The sequence below is a fragment of the Hyperoodon ampullatus genome (assembly GCF_949752795.1).
Source record: "Hyperoodon ampullatus genome assembly, chromosome: 4".
Lineage (NCBI taxonomy): Eukaryota > Metazoa > Chordata > Mammalia > Artiodactyla > Ziphiidae > Hyperoodon > Hyperoodon ampullatus.
Window position 1 is genome coordinate 66,197,831 of NC_136917.1, and position 21,210 is coordinate 66,219,040.

At 36.2% G+C, this 21,210-nt stretch overlaps 1 protein-coding gene across 5 annotated transcripts in view; it reads left to right on the top strand.

Moving 5' to 3' along the window:
* The window catches only part of RAPGEF6 (Rap guanine nucleotide exchange factor 6), a gene marked incomplete at both ends in the record, with an annotated part of 241,187 nt that overhangs the window by 43,716 nt on the left and 176,261 nt on the right, over positions 1-21,210 (top strand). For all 5 annotated transcript variants that reach the window (XM_079703308.1, XM_079703306.1, XM_079703304.1 and 2 more), the window contains one exon: positions 15,400-15,469. In XM_079703308.1, coding sequence (XP_079559434.1) covers positions 15,400-15,469 — 70 coding nt within the window. The remainder of the gene's footprint in view (positions 1-15,399; positions 15,470-21,210) is intronic.

Below are 21,210 nucleotides of genomic sequence, written 5' to 3' on the forward strand. Positions count from 1 at the left end.
AGTTTTGGAGAATTCCATTTGCTCAACATCCTCTTCAGCACTTGAAATGATGGTCAGTCTTCTAATTTTAGCTATTCTGGTGTGTATGTAATGGGATCTCATTTTGGTATAAATTTTCATTTCCATGATAACTAATCCTATTTAGCATTTTTGCATGTAGTTATTGACCACTCATGTATCTTTTGTGGAAAGTTAACTCAATTCTTTTGAGGTGGTCTTTTTATTTTTGAGTTATAGTAGTTATTTATATATCATACATAAAAGTCCTTTGTGAGTTATGTGTATTGCAGATATTTTTCCCAGATTGTGTCTTGCCTTTTTATTTTTCAGTGGTAACTTCTTAAATGTGATAAAGTCCAAAGGATGATTTTTTTCTTTTTACTTGAAGTACTTATGTGTTTTAACTAATCTTTGCCTACTCCAAATTTGTAAATATTCTCTTTTGTATATTCCTAGTTTTCTTTTTTTTTAAAATATTTAAATAAGAGTTTTATTTATTTATTTATTTTTGGTTGCATTGGGTCTTTGTTGCTGAGTGTAGGCTTTCTCTCGTTGCATCAAGTGGGGGCTACTCTTCGTTGTGGTGCACGGGCTTCTCATTGCGGTGGCTTCTCTCGTTGCGGAGCACGGGCTCTAGGTGCGTGGGCTTCAGTAGTTGCGGCATGCAGACTGAGTAGTTGTGGCTCACGGGCTCTAGAGCACAGGCCCAGTAGTTGTGGTGTGCGGGCTTAGTTCCTCCACGGCATGTGGGATCTTCCCGGACCAGAGATCGAACCCATCCGTGTCCCCTGCATTGGCAGGCGGATTCTTAACCGCTGCATCATGAGGGAAGTCCCAGACAGTTTTTTAAAAATAGCTTTACTGGTGTATAATTTACATAGCATAAAATTCACCCATCGTGGGCTTCCCTGGTGGCGCAGTGGTTGAGAGTGCACCTGCCAATGCAGGCGACACGGGTTCGTGCCCCGGTCCGGGAGGATCCCACATGCTGCGGAGCGGCTGGGCCCGTGAGCCATGGCCGCTGAGCCTGCGCATCCGGAGCCTGTGCTCCGCAACGGGAGAGGCGACAGCAGTGAGAGGCCCGCGTACTGCAAAAAAAAAAAAAAAAAAAAAAAAAAAAAATTCACCCATCATAAGTTTACAGTTTAATACTTTATAATTAATGTATACATTGGTGCACCACAGTTTTAGAAGACTTCCATTACCTGAAAAAGTTCCTCATGCGCTTTTGCAGTTAATCTGGTACACTTTCTGTCTCAATATCTACCTCCTGCAAATATTTAAAAGTGGTATTTTGTTTTGACTTTTTTCACTTAGCATAATGTTTTTGAGGTTTATCCCTGTTTTAGCCCATAACAGGTGTAGCTTTTCCTTTTTTAAAAATTGTTAAATTGTATTTTATTCTATAAAGTTTCACATTTTGTCTAGCCATTCATGAGAAGATGAAAATTTTGAAAATTTTTATTGTTTTATTTTAGGGGCTTTTATGAACAATGCTGCTATAAAGATGCACATACAAGGCTTTACATGGGCTGTGTATTTTTGTTTCTTTTGTAGATATCCAGGATTGGAACTGCTGTGTCATATAAATATATATTTAAGTTTTGAGGAAAGGGGCAAATTGCTTAAAAGATGACTATCATTTTACATACTGACCAGGAACATATCATGGATTTAGTTTTTCTACATCCTCTCCATCACTTGATATTGACAGTCTTTTGATTATTGCCATTCTAGTATGTGTTTAACAGTATCTCAGTGATTTTAACTTGTGTTTCAGTAGTGAGTAGTATTGTTGAGGATATTTTCATGTGCTTATGAAGCATTCCTATACCTCTGTTGAAATATCTGTTCAAAGTGTTTCTCCATTTTTCGTTTATATTGTTTGTCTTATCAAGTTGTAGGAAATTTATATGCTTTGGATACAAGTTTTTTATGAGATGTATGATTTTTAATTGTTTTTTTTTTGGTCTTATCAAGTTTTAAGAACTTAGATGTTTTGGATACAAGTTCTTTATCAGATGTATGATTTGTGTATATTTTCTTTTTTCTGTGGCTTGTCTTTTTCTTCAGAGTATCTTTTGAAGCACAAATATTTTGCATTTTGATGAAATTCAATTTATTGTTTTTTCTTTTGAGGATTGAGGTTTTGGTGTCATATCTAAGAAATCTTTGTTTAACCTAATCCCACAATTATTTTCTCTTATGATTCTTTTCTAGAAGGTTTTCAGTTTCAGCTGTTATATTTTGGCCTGTGTCTATTATAACTTCATTTTTGGTTTTGGTTTTGGTTTTGTTTCTGTTTCTTTTTGTCTTTGCTTAAGGATAGCCAGTTGACCCAGTGCCATTTGATGAAAAGGCATTGAATTGCCTTGGTACCTTTGTTGAAAATCAGTAGACTGTATATATGTTTGTTTATTCTGAACTAATATTTACTCTGTTCCATTTAACTATTTTTCTATCTTGGTACCAATCTGCTGTCTTAATTATTGTGGCTTGTTGTAAGTTGTCAAATCAGTATTGTAAGTCTCACAACTTTGATCATTTTTAGAATGGTTTTGATTGTTTTATGTCCCTTGTTTTTCCATATAGATATAAGGATCTGCTTGTTGATTTATAAATCCTGATGGGATTTTCATAAGAAATGATTTATTGTTTATTTCAAAATAGGCTGTGTTTTTTACAGCAATTTTAGGTTTACAGCATGGAACAGAAAGTATGGAGATTTTTCATATACTCTCTGCCCCTACTCATGCATAGCCTACACCATTATAAACTTCTCTCACCAAGGTGGTACATTTGTTATGGTTGATGAACCTGCATTGCCACATCATTATCACCCAAAGTACATAGTTTATGTTAGGGTTCACTCTTGGTATTGTGCATTCTGTGTGTTTGGACAAATATATTTCCACCATTATATTGGGTTGGCCAAAAGTTTCATTCATTTTTTTCCCATAAGGTGGCTCTAGTAGCACTTAGTTGTCTTAAACTTCATTCAAAGCAATTTTGTTAGATTGTATGTGACAGCTGTCATATCAGCGTGCATTTTTAAAAAACTTATCAAAATTGGTGAATTTTTGTGCAGCCATTTTAATATTGAAGATGGAAGAAAAAAGCAACATTTTTTGTCATATTATGCTTTATTATTTCAAGAAAGGTAAAAATACAACTGAAACACACAAAAAGATTTGTGCAGTGTTTGGAGGAGGTGCTGTGACTGATTGAACATGTCAAAAGTGGGTTGTGAAGTTTGATGCTGGAGATTCCTTGCTGGATGATGCTCCACGGTCAGGTAGACCAGTTGAAGTTGATAGTGATCAAATCGAGACATTAATTGAGAACAGTCAACATTATACCTCGCAGGAGATAGCCAACATATTCAAAATATCCAAATCAAGTTTTGAAAATCATTTGCACCAGCTCAGTTAGGTTAATCGCTTTGATGTTTGGGTTCCACATAAGTTAAGCAAAAAAACCTTCGTGACCGTATTTCCACATGTGATTCTCTACTTAAACGTAATGAAAACGTTCCATTTTTAAAACAAATTGTGATGGGAGATGAAAGCGGATACTGTACAATAATGTGGAACAGAAGAGATCGTGAGGCAAGCAAAATGAACCACCACCAACCACACCAAAGGCCGTTCGTCATCCAAAGAAGGTGATGTTGTGTATATGGTGGGATTGGAAAGGAGTCCTCTATTACGAGCTCCTTCCGGAAAATGAAACGATTAATTCCAATTAGTACTGCTGCCAATTAGACCAACTGAAAGCAGCACTTGATGAAAAGTGTCCAGAATTAGTCAACAGAAAACGCATAATCTTCCATCAGGATACCACGAGACAGCATGTTTTTTTTATGACCAGGCAAGAACTGTTACAGCTTGGCAGGGAAGTTCTGATTCATCCGCCGCATTCACCAGACATGGTACCTTCTGATTTCCATTTATTTTGGTCTTTACAAAATTTTCTTAATGGAAAAAATTTCCATTTCCTGGAAGACTGTAAAAGGCACCTGGAACAGTTCTTTCCTCAAAAAGATAAAAAGTTTTGGGAAGATGGAATTATGAAGTTGCCTGAAAAATGTCAGAAGGTAGTGGAACAAAACAGTGAATATGTTGTTCAGTAAAGTTTTTGGCGAGAATGAAAAATGTGTCTTTTATTTTTACTTAAAAGCTGAAGGCACTTTCTGACCAACCCAATAGTATCGTACAGAGTAGTTTCCCAGCCCTAAAATTCCTCTGGGTTCTACCTGTTAATTCCTCCCTTCCGCCAACCCCTGGCAACCACTGCCTTTTATTGTATTCATAGTTTTGCATTTTCCACAGTGTCATATAGTTGAAATCATACCCATATGTAGTGTTTTCAGATTCGGTTCTTTCACTTAGAAATATACATGTAAGTTTCCTCCATGTCTTTTCATAGCTTAACAGCTCATTTCTTTTAGCACTGAATAATAGTCTGTCATCTGAATGTACCATAGTTTATTTATCCATTCACATGCTGAAGGATATCTTGGTTGCTTCCAAGTTTTTGCAGTTATGAATAAAGTTGCTGAAACATACAGGTGCAAGTGTTTCTGTGGACATAAATTTTCAACTGCTTTGGGTAAATACCCAGGGAACATAATTACTGTCATGTGGTAAGAATATTTTTAGTTGTGTAAGAAATTGCCAAGCTGTTTTCCAAAGTGGCTGTACCATTTTGCATTGTTAGCAGCAGTGAATGAGAGTTCTTGTTGATCCACATCCTAGCCAGCATTTGGTGTTGTCAGTGTTCTGGATTTTGGCCATTCTCATAAGGCGTAGTGGTGTCTTGTTGCTTTAATTTGCACTTCCCTAATGACATATGATAAGGAACATTATTTCATGTGCTTACTTGTCATCTGTATATCTTCTTTGGTGGAGTGTCTGTTAAGGTCTTTGGCCCATTTTTTAATTATGTTGTTTGTTTTCTTATTGTTGTTTTAAGAGTTATTTGTATGTTTTAGATAACAGTCCTTTATAGTAAGTCCCCTACATATGAATGAGTTCTGGTCCAAGAGTGCATTCGTAAGTCCAGTTTGTTCCTAAGTCCAACAGAGTTAGCCTAGGTACCCAACTAACACAATCAGCTATATAGTACTGTACTGTAATAGGTTTATAATACTTTTCACACAAATAATACATAAAAATCAAACACAAAAAGTAAAACATTTTTAATCTTACAGTACAGTACCTTGAAAAGTACAGTAGTACAGTACAACAGCTGGTGCTTCTTAGCAGTACCAGCTATATCACTGCTGCTTTTACACTTGCTTGTGGACATCCTGGGCTTGAAATAAAGATACTGTACTACTGTACTCTGTACGTACTGTACAGTAAAGTACACAAAAGCACAGCCACTTGTAGAGGATGCACGCACGTGACAGTGTATGCCAGACAGGTGATCTAACTTACGTGATTGGACATGCAGACACACGTTCGCATCTTTGAAAGTTCACAACTTGACGGTCCATATGTAGGGGGACTTACTGTATCAGAATTACCTTTTCAAATATTTTCTCCCAGTCTGTGGCTTGTGTTACTCTTTTAACTGTGTCTTTTGTAGAGCAGAAGTTTTTAATTTTAATGAAGTTCAGCTTCTCTATTACTACTTTATGTATCATGCCTTTAGTATTTTATTTACAAAAGTCATTGCTATAGCCAGAGTCATCTAGGTTTTCTCCTGTGTTATCTTCTAGAATTTTATAGTTTTGCATTTTCCATTTAGGTCTGTGGTCCATTTTGAGTTAATTTTTGTGAAGTGTGTGTCTAAATTATTTTTTTACGTGTGGATATCCAGTTGTTTCAGCATCATTTGTTAAAAAGACTAACTTTGCTCCAATGTGCTGCCTTTGCTCCTTTGTCGAAGATCAGTTGACTATATTTATTGAGGTTTATTCCCGGGCTCTCTATTTCTGTTCCATTTATGTATTTATTTTTTCACCATTACCACACTGTCTTGATTACTATAGCTTTGTGGTAAATCTAGAAGTCTGGTAACATCAGCCCTTTATTTTGTTCATCTCTTTCAATGTTGTGTTGACTATTTATCCACAAAATAACTGTCTGGAATTCTGACTGGGATTGTGTTAGGTCTATAAATCAAGTGGGAAGTACTGACATCTTCACAACATTGAGTCTTCCTGTCCATGAACATGGACTATCTCTTCATTTATTTAGTTCTTTGATATTTTTTATCAGAGTTTTGTAATTTTTGTCATACAGATTTTATGTAGATTTTGTTAGATTTTTACCATAGTACAGTTGACCCTTGGAGAACACTGGTTTGAACTACGCAGGTCCACTTACACATAGATACTTTGCACTAAATTCTACAGTACTACAGGATTCGAGGTTGGTTGCATTAGCAGATGTGGAACTGCCGGTATGGAGGGCTGGCTGTAAAATTATACTCAGATTTTTGACTGAGGAAGGTTTGGCACCCCTAACCCCTGCGTTGTTCAAGGGTCAACTATTTCATTTTGGGGGGATACTAATGCGGATGGCATTGTGTTTTTTATTTCAAATTTTACATGTTCTTGCTGGTATATAGGAAAGCAGTTAACTTTTGTATATTAACCTTGTATCCTGCAGCCTTGCTATAATGACTTATTAGTTTTAGGAGTTTTCTTGGTAAGTTTTTTCAGGTTTTCTCCATAGATGATCATGTCATCTGAGAACAAGGACAGTTTTATGTCTTCCTTCCCATCTGTATACCTTTTATTTCCTTATCTTATTATACTAGCTAGGACTTCCAATACCATCTTGAAAACAGTGGTTGAGAGGGAGCATCATTACTAAGTTCCTGTTCTTGGTAAAGCATTGAGTTTCTCACCATTAAGTGGGATACTAGCTGTTGGTGCTTTGTTGATAGTCATTATCAAGTTGAGGAAGTTCCCCTCCATTCCTGGTTTATTGAGAGTTTTATCATGAATGGGCGTTACTTATGGAATGGGAAGGAAGAAATAAAACTGCCTTTACCAGTTTCTGTATGTAGAAAACTTTAAGGACCTACAAACTTAACTACTAGAACTTAGAGTATATCAGGGTCACAGGATATAAGATCAATGTATAAAAACCAATTGTATTTCTTTATACTAGCAATGAATAAAATAAAAATGAAATTAAGGAAACAGTGCCATTCAGAATAGCATCAAAAAGAAAAAATATTAAGTAATTTAACAATTAATTAAAATTTCATTAATTTTATAAAGTGTAAAACTTATACAGTAAGTCTCCTACATACGAACGAGTTCCATTCTGAGAGTTTGTTTGTAAGTCCACCAAATTTAGCCTAGGTACCCAACTAACACAGTCAGCTATATTGTACTGTACTGTAATACGTTTATAATACTTTTCACACAAATGATACACAAAAAACAAAATAAAACATTTTTAATTTTCAGTACAGTACCTTGAAAAATATAATAGTACAGTACCAGCTACATCACCGCTGCTTTTACGCCTACTTCCGGACATCCTGGGCTTGAAATAAAGATACTGTACTACTGTACTTTATACAGTACTATACAGTAAAGTACACAAAAGCACAACCACTTGTAGAGGATGCACACACATGACAGTGTATGCCAGGCATGTAAACTAACTTATGTGATTGGACATGCAAACCCATGTTCCCATCTTTGAAATTTCACAACTTGAAGGTTTGTACGTAGAGGACTTACTGTACAATGAAAAATGTAAAATATTACTAAGTGAAATTAAAGAAGATATAAATATATGTAGAAACAATCCATGTTCATATACTGGAAGATGAAATATTATTAAGTGCAAGTCTCCCCAAATTAATCTGTAGATTCAAAATATTCCTGGACTTCCAGTTTCCACTAGGCCATGTAAGAATCTTGGAAATTGCCACTCCGTCCTAATAACAAGTAAAAAGTTGAACTGAAAAATCAGTAACCTTTCTTAGATCCATAAGGTAAGTGAGGTAACAAGGGCAAACTGCTGTCCCCAAATTAGAATGACAGACAAATACAGAAAATCAAAATTTAAAGCAGCAATCTCTGAGGGAGCTAGTGCCAGGGTAGGGAAAATTGAACTGTAATTGGTTTTTTGTTTTGTTTTGTTTTGTTTTTGCGGTACGCGGGCCTCTCACTGTTGTGGGCTCTCCTGTTGCGGAGCACAGGCTCCGGACACGCAGGCTCAGCGGCCATGGCTCACGGGCCCAGCTGCTCCACGGCATGTGGGATCTTCCCGGACCAGGGCACGAACCTGTGTCCCCTGCATCGGCAGGCGGACTCTCAACCACTGCGCCACCAGGGAAGCCCCAATTGAACTGTAATTGATGAACTGCTGGAAGCTCAGTATGGACTACTCTGAGAGTTAAAAAATCCAGGAAGACAGTGTCATTGAAGGGATCTCCACACTTTGAGTTTTACCTCACAGATCTCTGCCAGGTTCTCATGGTGAATAACAGAGAAAAAGCCCATGTGCTCCTGGCAGGGGGAAGGTAAAAGGAAACATTTTGAAATATGCCACAGCATTCTTCTTAAGAATGTCTGCTGTTAGGAGAAACTATTCCAGCAGAGCCTAACAGACCTGCAGAAAGGGAATACCCAACTCATGTTGGCTCTAGCTTTTCGTATAAAGAAAGGGAAGTAACTCAGCGCTAGCCCACTCTAGCAATCCTGTCCCACCTAAAAGAAGGAAAATAACTGAGAAACGTGTGAAGTTCGCAGTCCACAAGCAAAGGCTCACTAAAGGAATGAGACCTAATCATAGAACTATAAAATGCTTCCCCTTCCCTCACACCTTACTGGCATATGACTAAAGGCCTAATAACAGCAATTCTTTTTATCCAGTACATCATGTCTGACTAGCAAGAAAAAATTACAAGGACTTCTGAAGGGCAAAAAACACAGTTGGAAGAGACAGAGCAAACATAAGAATCAGAATGAGATATGGTAGAAATGAATAAAAAGAATTGCACACTGTAACCAAGTGGGATTTAACTCAGGTATACAAGGCTGGTTCAACAGTCAAAAATCAATTAATCCATCATATCAACGGACTAAAGAAAAATCGCATAATCATATCAACAGTTATGGCTGAGATTTGAAAACTCTACTCTCAGTAAGTGATAGAATTGCTAGACTGAAAAATTAATAAAGATAAAACTTAAATATTATTAACCACTTTGATCTGATACGTAATTTTTTTTAGACTTAAGAGATCATTCTCCAATATAGAGCATATTCTAGGCCATAAAACAAGTCTCAGTAAATTAAAAAGGATTGAAATCATACAGAGTTTGTCCTCTGAGTATGTTGGAGTTGAATTATAAATATCAGAGCAGAATGTGGGAATTGAAACAGTGCCTTTGTAAATGACCCATAGGTCGGGGAAGAGTTGACAACAGAAATTAGAAAATATTTTGAAATGAATGAAGATGAACATGCATCGTAATTGATGGAATTCAACTGAAGGACCTAGAGGGAAATTTATAGCACTTTTATGAGAAACGTATGGTCTCAATTCAATCATCTTAAGTTTCCAGCTTAACAATAACAAAGTAAACTCAAAGTGAACAGAAGTAAAGTTTGAGTGGAGATCAGTGAAATAAAAAACAGAAAAACAGTAGAGGGAAATTAATGAAATGAAAAGCTAGTTCTTTGAAAAGATCAACAAAATTGTTAAACCTTGCATTAGACTGATCTTTTAAAAAAGAAGACACAGATTATTAAAATCAGGCATTGAAAGGGGATATTACCATCCTACAGAAATTGAAAGTATTGTTAGGGGATTTTATGAGCCAGTGTATACCAAAAAATAGGGCAAATCTTAAAAAGATTACTGTAAATGCACTCAAAAAGAATTAGAAACTTATAAAAAATAAATTAATTAATTAATAATTATATATATTCCCACAACGAAATGCCTAGGCCCAGATGGCTTTACTGCTTGTGTTTTCAAATATTTAATGAAGAAATACGGGAAGAAAGAACATTTTCGATCTCTTTTATGAGTATAGTATTGTCCTGATGATGTAGTATCATAAGAAAACTGCAAATTGTTATTTCTCCTGAATATACATGCAGAAATCATTAACAAAATAACAGCAAATCAAATCCAGGAATATATTAAAAGTATTAGACATTGTGACCAAGTTGGGTTTATCCTAGGAGTGCAAGGAATTTTAACATCCATAAAACAATTAATGCAGTATTCTCCATTAGTAAAGAAAATAGGCAAAAACTACATGATCTTTTCAGTAAACAGAAAAACAGATTGATAAAACCCAAAACCCATTCATGATAAAATTTTTAAAATATTAGATATGTGGAAGGAAGCTTCCTAACCCTTGTCTAGGACATGTACAAAAAGTCTATTGCGATGAGAATTTTATAATTTCCATTGTTTCATATATATTCTCTGATCCATTTCTAATTTTTTTTATGGTGTTAAGATCTTTTTTTCTGTATTGATATCTGGTTGTTTCATCACCATTTATAGAAAATAATATCTTTTCCCCCATTGAATTACCTTGGCACTTTTTTCAAAAAATCAGTTGAACTTATATATATGGGTCTGATTTTGTTTTCTCTCCTGTTTTATTGATCTATAAGTTAATCTGATGCCATACTATCTTGAGTATTCTAGCTTTATAAAAGTATATCTTGAAATATAAAATATTCCACCTTTGTTCTTGTTTTCCAGAATTGGTTTAGCTATTTTAGGTCTTTTACATTTTTATGTAGATAGAATCATCGTGTCAATTTCTCTAAGGCAACTTGTTGATTATATTGAATTTGTAGAATATTTCAATCCATAAACAGGATATATCTTATTTTATTTGGGACATCTTTAATTTTTTTGGCAATGTTTTATAGTGTTTTAGTTGGCAGTTTTGTACAGGTCTTATGCACGTTTTGGTAAATTTATCTCAAGTTTTCTGTGTTTTTATTCTGCCTTTAATGGAATTAAAAGATTTCAGATTGTTCATTGCTAACATACAGTAAAAGGGTTAACTTTTGGATATTAAGCTTGTATCCTTCAATCTTGGTAAATTCACTTATTTCTTTCCTTTTAATACTTTATTTTGTTTCATTTTGGCCACGCCATTCTGCTTGCAGGATCTTAGTTCCCTGACCAGGGATCAACCCAGGCCACATCAGTGAAAGCACCAAGTCCTAACCACTGGACTGCCAGAGAATTCCCTAAAAACAGAATGTATAGAATTTACTTAATATACAATCATGTCATCTCCATTGCAGCTTTTCTCATGCCTTTCTTGTGTAAATTATTGTACCAGGAGCTCAAATAGTTGATGAGGGAGTGTGTTTCTTTCTTTTTTTTTTAATATTTATTTATTTATTGGCTGCTTCGGATCTTAGTTGCGGCACACGGGTTTCTCTAGTTGAGGTGCGAGGGCTCAGTGGTTGTGGCGCGCAGACTCTAGTTGTGGTGCACAAGGGAGTGTTTCTTTATATCAGTACTCTAGCTGATAAATTCCGTAGGAATATGGTATTTGTTTTTCTGTTTCTGACTTCACTCTATATGACAGGCTCTAGGTCCATCCATCTCACTGCAAATAACCCAATTTCACTTCTTTTTATGGCTGAGTAATATTCCATTGTATATATGTGCCACATCTTCTTTATCCATCTGTCTGTTGATTGACACTTAGGTTGCTTCCATGTCCTGGCTATTGTAAATAGTGCTGCAGTGAACATTGTGGTACACGACTCTTTTTGAATTATGGTTTTCTCTAGGTATATGCCCAATAGTGGGATTGCTGGGTCATATGGTAGTTCTATTTTTAGTTTTTTAAGGAACCTCCATACTGTATGCTAACACATATATATGGAATAAAAAAAAATGGTTCTGAAGAACCTAGGGGCAGGACAGGAATAAAGACACAGACTAGAGAATGGACTTGAGGACATGAGGAGGGGGAAGGGTAAGCTGGGGCAAAGTGAGAGAGTGGCATGGACATATATACACTACCAAATGTATAATAGATAGCTAGTGGGAAGCAGCTGCATAGCACAGGGAGAGCAGATCGGTGCTTTGGCCACTTAGAGAGGTGGGATAGGGAGGGTGGGAGGGGGACGCAAGAGGGAGGAGATATGGGGATATATGTATATGTATAGCTGATTCACTTTGTTGTACAGCAGAAACTAATACACCATTGTAAAGCAATTATACTCCAATAAAGATGTTAAAAAAATTCAGTAGGAATAATTAGAATTATAAAATACCTTTTTCAGTAGCCCCTAATAACACTTTAGGTCTAGCCACTGATCAAAAATGGATGCGAAAACTAATAGATGGAAAATTGAGAGGAAACTTTATAATGGACATATCAAGTTGACACTGTCTGAAACCACTCACGATTATTTATTTATTTGTTTGTTTTTGACTGCGTTGGGTTTTCGTTGCTGTGCGCGGGCTTTCTCTAGTTGTGGCCAGTGGGGGCTAGCTACTCTTTGTTGTGGTGCACGGGCTTCTCATTTTGGTGGCTTCTCTTGTTATGGAGCATGGACTCTCGGTGTACGGGCTTCAGTAGTTGTGGTGCGTGGGCTCAGTAGATGTGGCTTGTGGGCTCTAGAGTTCAGGCTCAGTAGTTGTAGCGCACGGGCCTACTTGCTCCGCGGCATGTGGGATTTTCCTGGACCAGGGCTTGAACCTGTGTCCCCTGCATTGACAGGTGGATTCTTAACCATTGAGCCATCAGGGAAGCCTAACGATGTTTACCACTACTAAAAAATGGGAAAACCAGACATTGTGTCTACATATGTGATGTGGTAGAACATTCCATTAGGTCTTTTTTTTTTTTTTTTTTAAAGCTTCTGTTTCTCTGTTGTATTCATGTTTATCTCTAGTTTCTTAAACATTTGGAGCATACTTAGAAACAGCTGTTTCAGTGTTCTTGTCTGTTGATTCCCTCACTGCTGACAGCTCTGGTTCTGTTTTTATTGATTGGTTTTTCTTTGGCTGTGGATCATATATTCCTATTTGCATGCCTGTTTTTTGTTTTGCTTTACTGGATGTCGGACTTTGCAACTTTTATGTTGCTGGGTTCCAGCTTTTGTTGTATTTCTTTAGTGTAGTATTAGGCTTTCTTCTGACATGTAGTTTAGCTAATTGGAATCCATTTTGAGTCTTAATATTTGTTTGAATGAGTTCAGCACTTCCTTAATGTAGGACTAATTTATCACATTACAAAGGAAATGAATTTCTGAAGATTCCACCCAATGCTCCATGTATTATGTGGCCTTTCCACTGTGGCTAGTATTTGTATTTTTTTTTTTTTTTTTTTTGCGGTACGCGGGCCTCTCACTGTTGTGGCTTCTCCCGTTGTGGAGCACAGGCTCCGGACACGCAGGCTCAGCGGCCATGGCTCACGGGCCCAGCCGCTCCGCGGCATGTGGGATCTTCCCGGACCGGGGCACGAACCCATGTCCCCTGCATCGGCAGGCGGACTCTCAACCACTGCGCCACCAGGGAAGCCCTAGTATTTGTATTTTTCTCACATTTTCATTCACCCAAAGATTCAGTGGAACCTTTCTGAAGATCACCAGAGCACATATGTGCACTCATGCATGCCCTCTCGTGCACATTCTTGTTCTTTCTGTCTCTCTTGCTCTCTCTCTGCTGCTCCCTCCTTTCCTTTATCCTGCCCTATAAATGTTAAAGATCTTTCCTCCATCACCTTCACCCCAAAACTGTCTGTCTCTTCAATTCAGTGAGATTGGCAGGCTCTGTTAGGTTTCTGCCTTCTTGCATTGTGGCCTAGAGATTGCCTGTACTTAGTAAAATTGGGATATTGTAGGGGTCATCTTAGTTTTTTAATGCCCTATCTAAGGAATCCCATCCCTGTCCTGCCTGCTTTCCAAAGTCTTGAAACTGTTGTTTAATATGTTTTGTCTGATTTCCAGTTTTTTCACATAGGTGAGTAAATCCAGTCCCTGTTATTCCATCTTGAATGAAAGCAAACTTTTGCAAATTTCCTTTTCATTGTTTTATGTATTAGATGAGGTAGTAATATTTTGGGGAAAATACAAAAATAATACAGGCTACTGCTTAAGAAAAAACAGCAGTGACTTTTTTGTTATGTTCAAAAGTAAGTTCATTTGGATTTTGATTAGGATTTGGCTATAAACTAGTATTTGTATGTAACCTTATACTTTGTGGAGAATTGACATTTTTATAATACTGAGTTTCTTTGTAAGTGTATGTTTTATCACTTCTTTTATTAAGCCCTATTTTCAGTCCATCAATAAAATTGTGTAGTTGTTTTTTATAAATGACTTCTGTATTTCTTTATTAAGTTTATTTTTTTTAGTTTTGCTTGTGTTATTGGAATTTTAAAATTATTTTTGTAATAATATTAATATATTTTATAATTAGCCATGGTACTTAATTTCCATTTTGTAATATTTTAGAGTGCTTTTATAATTTCTTTTATGTACACTCTGCGTATTAAGTATGTTGACCTTCTGTGTCTCTAGTATTTTTTTCATATCCCACCTTTTAAAAAATTCAGTTTGTCTTTTAAAATGAAAACATCAATTTTTTCCTTTGAGTGCTTTCTTTTTTGATTTGCTTAGAAATCTTTCTCTCAGACAAATAACATAAAAGTACTCAAATTTTCTTTTAGTACTACTGCAGTTTTAATTTTTTCCAAAGAGCTAGCCAGTGGCTCCAACACTGATTTTTTTTTTTTGCGGTACGAGGACCTCTAACTGCTGTGGCCTCTCCCATTGCGGAGCACAGGCTCTGGACGCGCAGGCTCAGCGGCCATGGCTCACGGGCCCAGCCGCCCCGCGGCATGTGGGATCTTCCCGGACCGGGGCAGGAACCCATGTCCCCTGCATCGGCAGGCGGACTCTCAACCACTGTGCCACCAGGGAAGCCCTCCAACACTGTTTTTTAAAAATAAACCACTTCTATATCTCACTACATTTTTTAGTATATTCAAGTGTAAGTATTTTTAAAGTTTTTTTTCTATCTGTTATCTAATATCACTCTCAAAAATTTACTTTTTAAAAATATTCCATAATTGTGGCTTCACTCTTTAGTAAGTGTGGTTTTACCTGAATTCAACACATATTAATAGATGTTCAAAATTTGAGATTAGGCAGATATCTTTTATAATCAGTTTTAGAGACTAGTTACAGGCAGAATTTTTAAAATAATTATCACACAACTGTGTATTGAGACCACTTATATATATCTTGGCAAGTAAAAGGAAGTTTTTGTTTTGTTTTTTAAAAAAATCTTATTAGTGTACCTGATAAGATCAGAATTTCTTGGTTAACATGTAGGTTTCTTTGGTTCATTTTTTCTATATTGATGCATTTTATTTATAACCTTTGCTAAAGAAATTATTTTTCTGTTTTTATAGTTTTGGTAAGCAGTTTGGAGGAAAAAGAGGATGTGATTGTCTTGTATTAGAGCCTTCAGAAATGATTGTGGTAAGAATTTTAAAGAATACTGAAATTGTTATTTGATATGCTTCATTTTCAACTTTAAATGTAGTAGGCTTTTAAACACTCAAGGAGGTTCCATTACTGTGACTTTTTAAATATTTTACTAAGTAGCATCAAACTATATACCAAGTTCGATACATTTTCATCCACTTTAAAGTTTTTTCTGATCCTTGAAAGGGATGCAATTATATATAAAATGTTGCAAATTTAGTAATTTCTTTTACTACTTCTATCAGAAATTTTAAATAAGAACTCTGAAAGGGGATCCTGATTTTCCTATTCAATTTAGTTAATAATCTTTGAGCATCCTTGTTCTGTACCCTGGACTTGAGGGAAAGAGGTAAAAAAAAGAGATACAGTTATATCCAAGTAAGAAATGGTTCAGATCTTAATAGTTTTACTTTAAGAGTGTATTTAAGGAATAATTGTTTACTTTTTCCTGAGAAAGCTAGGTAGTTGATGTAAAATAGAAAATAAGACTTTTTTCCTTACCATTTGAAGGATCCAGAACACAGCACCCTTTTGCCTTGTTCTGAGATGACCTTACTAGAAAATAGTTAATACTGAATGGACTCTTTGTCCTACTAGCATCTCATGTAAATGATCATGTCATCTGATTTGATTTAAACTTGAGAAACGAGGTTGAATTCTTAATGAAGTCTTTTAATATGAGGGCTCAAAACTAAACCACTTTTCCATTTCATGGTGTTACAGTCAGATTGACATCTTCAGGTAGATTCTGTTTTCTCTTCCCTAAACTGGGTCATCTACATTATCGTGAGCTTAGTGTCCTAAATTTCATATAAACCACTGGATTTTAAGCTCCTAAAAGGCAAAGATTATTTCTTGTTCTGTTTGTGTCTTCTATAGTATTGCAGAGTGCTCTCTGCATAGTAAATATTCAGTGAATGTTATTTGTTTTCAAGTTTGTTCAAGGCTTAGACTATGTATTGTTTTACATTTATTTTCTTTAAGTGTTGGTATACATGGCATATCTGTTAAGGTCTCAGAACCCTTTCCTCTAAATAAATGCATTGAGGGACATGGCAAGAAAACTGCCTCAGGCAGCACTGTTTTCTCAGTTATTTGTCAGTTGATGTATTTTATATTTCTCATACTTTATGGGAAAAAATAGTGCTTTTGCCATAGTGTTCTCATATACAGTTGACCCTTAAACAACATGAATTTGAACTGCTCAGTACACTTACATTCAGATATTTTTCAGTAGTAAATACTACAGTACTACACAGTCTGTGGTTGGTTGAATCTATGAATACAAAGGGTGGACTATAAATTATATGTGGATTAAGCTCTATCCACCTTGTACATTGTTTTTTTGTCTTGTTTTATTGTGGTAAAATACACTTAACATGAAATTTACCATTTTAGCCATTTTTAAGTGTACAGTTTAAGATATTAAGTTAATTACTAAATTTATTAACAATTAAATTAATCTTCCTCTTAGATTAAAGGGAGGAGTTGTACTTTTCTTGCCCCAAACCGGGAGTTAGCCTTTTCTGTTTCTAAAGCAGTATTTATTTTTTATTTATTTATTTATTTATTTTAATTTTTTTTTATTAGTTTCTGCTTTATAACAAAGTGAATCAGTCATACATATACATCCGTTCCCACATCCCTTCCCTCATGCATCTCCCTCCCTCCCACCCTCCCCATCCCACCCCTCCAGGCGGTCACAAAGCACCGAGCTGATCTCCCCGTGTTCTGCGGCTGCTTCCCACTATCTGTCTACCTCACGTTTGGTAGTGTATACATGTCCATGCCTCTCTTGCGCTTTGTCACAGCTTACACTTCCCCCTCCCCATATCCTCAAGTCCATTCTCAAGTAGGTCTGTGTCTTTATTCCCGTTTTACCCCTAGGTTCTTCATGACATTTTTTTTTAAAATTCCATATATATGTGTTAGCATACAGTATTTGTCTTTCTCTTTCTGACTTACTTCACTCTGTATGACAGACTCTAGGTCTATCCACCTCATTACAAATAGCTCAGTTTCGTTTCTTTTTATGGCTGAGTAATATTCCATTGTATATATGTGCCACATCTTCTTTATCCATTCATCCGATGATGGACATTTAGGTTGTTTCCAGCTCCGGGCTATTGTGAATAGAGCTGCAATGAACATTTTGGTACATGTCTCTTTTTGAATTATGGTTTTCCCAGGGTATATGCCTAGTAGTGGGATTGCTGGGTCATATGGTAGTTCTATTTTTAGTTTTTTAAGGAACCTCCATACTGTTCTCCATAGTGGCTGTACCAATTCACATTCCCACCAGCAGTGCAAGAGTGTTCCCTTTTCTCCACACCCTCTCCAGCATTTATTGTTTCTAGATTTCTTGATGATGGCCATTCTGACTGGTGTGAGATGATATCTCATTGTAGTTTTGATTTGCATTTCTCTAATGGTTAATGATGTTGAGCATTCTTTCATGTGTTTGTTGGCAGTCTGTATATCTTCTTTGGAGAAATGCCTATTTAAGTCTTCTGCCCATTTTTGGATTGGGTTGTTTGTTTTTTTGCTACTGAGCTGCATGAGCTGTTTATAAATTTTGGAGATTAATCCTTTGTCAGTTGCTTCATTTGCAAATATTTTCTCCCATTCTGAGGATTGTCTTTTGGTCTTGTTTATGGTTTCCTTTGCTGTGCAAAAGCTTTGAAGTTTCATTAGGTCCCATTTGTTTATCTTTGTTTTTATTTCCATTTCTCTAGGAGGTGGGTCCAAAAGGATCTTGCTGTGATTTATGTCATAGAGTGTTCTGCCTGTGTTTTCCTCTAAGAGTTTGATAGTTTCTGGCCTTACATTTAGGTCTTTAATCCATTTTGAGCTTATTTTTGTGTATGGTGTTTGGGAATGATCTAATCTCATACTTTTACATGTCCATGTCCAGTTTTCCCAGCACCACTTATTGAAGAGGCTGTCCTTTCTCCACTGTACATTCCTGCCTCTTTTATCAAAGATAAGTTGACCATATGTGCGTGGGTTTATCTCTGGGCTTTCTATCCTGTTCCATTGATCTATCTTTCTGTTTTTATGCCAGTACCACACTGTCTTGATTACTGTAGCTTTGTAGTATAGTCTGAAGTCAGGGAGCCTGATTCCTCCAGCTCCGTTTTTCGTTCTCAAGATTGCTTTGGCTATTCGGGGTCTTTTGTTTTTCCAAACAAATTTTGAAATTTTTTGTTCTAGTTCTGTGAAAAATGCCAGTGGTAGTTTAATAGGGATTGCATTGAATCTGTAGATTGCTTTGGGTAGTAGAGTCATTTTCACAATATTGATTCTTCCAATCCAGGAGCATGGTATATCTCTCCATCTATTTGTATCATCTTTAATTTCTTTCATCAGTGTCTTATAATTTTCTGCATACAGGTCTTTTGTCTTCTTAGGTAGGTTTATTCCTAGATATTTTATTCTTTTTGTTGCAATGGTAAATGGGAGTGTTTTCTTGATTTCATTTTCAGATTTTTCATCATTAGTGTACAGGAATGCCAGAGATTTCTGTGCATTAATTTTGTATCCTGCTACTTTACCAAATTCATTGATTAGCTCTAGTAGTTTTCTGGTAGCGTCTTTAGGATTCTCTATCTATAGTATCATGTCATCTGCAAACAGTGACAGCTTTACTTCTTCTTTTCCAATTTGGATTCCTTTTATTTCCTTTTCTTCTCTGATTGCTGTGGCTAGAACTTCCAAAACTAGGTTGAATAAGAGTGGTGAGAGTGGGCAGCCTTGTCTTGTTCCTGATCTTAGTGGAGATGGTTTCAGTTTTTCACCATTGAGGACAATGTTGGCTGTGGGTTTGTCATATATGGCCTTTATTATGTTGAGGAAAGTTCCCTCTATGCCTGCTTTCTGCAGGGTTTTTATCATAAATGGGTGTTGAATTTTGTCGAAAGCTTTCTCTGCATCTATTGAGATGATCATATGGTTTTTCTCCTTCAACTTGTTAATATGGTGTATCACATTGATTGATTTGCGTATATTGAAGAATCCTTGCATTCCTGGAATAAACCCCACTTGATCATGGTGTATGATCCTTTTAATGTGCTGTTGGATTCTGTTTGCTAGTATTTTGTTGAGGATTTTTGCATCTATGTTCATCAGTGATATTGGCCTGTAGTTTTCTTTCTTTGTGACATCCTTGCCTGGTTTTGGTATCAAGGTGATGGTGGCCTCGTAGAATGAGTTTGGGAGTGTTCCTTCCTCTGATATTGTTTGGAAGAGTTTGAGAAGGATGGGTGTTAGCTCTTCTCTAAATGTTTGATAGAATTCGACTGTGAAGCCATCTGGTCCTGGGCTTTTGTTTGTTGGAAGATTTTTAATCACAGTTTCAATTTCAGTGCTTGTGATTGGTCTATTCATATTTTCTATTTCTTCCTGATTCAGTCTTGGCAGGTTGTGCATTTCTAAGAATTTGTCCATTTCTTCCAGGTTGTCCATTTTATTGGCATAGAGTTGCTTGTAGTAATCTCTCATGATCTTTTGTATTTCTGCAGTGTCAGTTGTTACTTCTTTTTCATTTCTAATTCTATTTTTTTTTTTTTTTTAATTTATTTATTTATTTATTTATTTTTGCTTTATCACAAATTTAATCAGTTATATGTATACATATGTTCCCATATCCCCTCCCTTTTGCGTCTCCCTCCCATCCTCCCTATCCCACCCCTCCAGGCGGTCACAAAGCACCGAGCTGATCTCCCTGTGCTATGCGGCTGCTTCCCACTAGCTATCTACCTTACGTTTGGTAGTGTATATATGTCCATGCCGCTCTTTCACTTTGTCACAGCTTACCCTTCCCCCTCCCCATATCCTCAAGTCCATTCTCTAGTAGGTCTGTGTCTTTATTCCTGTCTTACCCCTATGTTCTTCATGACCTTTTTTTTTCTTAAATTCCATATATATGTGTCAGCATACAGTATTTGTCTTTCTCTTTCTGACTTACTTCACTCTGTATGACAGACTCTAGGTCCATCCACCTCATTACAAATAGTTCAATTTCATTTCTTTTTATGGCTGAGTAATATTCCATTGTATGTATGTGCCACATCTTCTTTACCCATTCATCCGATGATGGACACTTAGGTTGTTTCCATCTCCGGGCTATTGTAAATAGGGCTGCTATGAACATTTTGGTACATGTCTCTTTTTGAATTATGGTTTTCTCAGGGTATATGCCCAGTAGTGGGATTGCAGGGTCATATGGTAGTTCTATTTTTAGTTTTTTAAGGAACCTCCATACCGTTCTCCATAGTGGCTGTACCAATTCACATTCCCACCAGCAGTGCAAGAGTGTTCCCTTTTTTCCACACCCTCTCCAGCATTTATTGTTTCTAGATTTTTTGATGATGGCCATTCTGACTGGTGTGAGATGATATCTCATTGTAGTTTTGATTTGCATTTCTCTAATTAGTAAAGATGTTGAGCATTCTTTCATGTGTTTGTTGGCAGTCTGTATATCTTCTGTGGAGAAATGTCTATTTAGGTCTTCTGCCCATTTTTGGATTGGGTTGTTTGTTTTTTTGTTATTGAGCTGCATGAGCTGCTTATAAATTTTGGAGATTAATCCTTTGTCAGTTGCTTCATTTGCAAATATTTTCTCCCATTCTGAGGGTTGTCTTTTGGTCTTGTTTATGGTTTCCTTTGCTGTGCAAAAGCTTTTAAGTTTCATTAGGTCCCATGTGTTTATTTTTGTCTTTATTTCCATTTCTCTA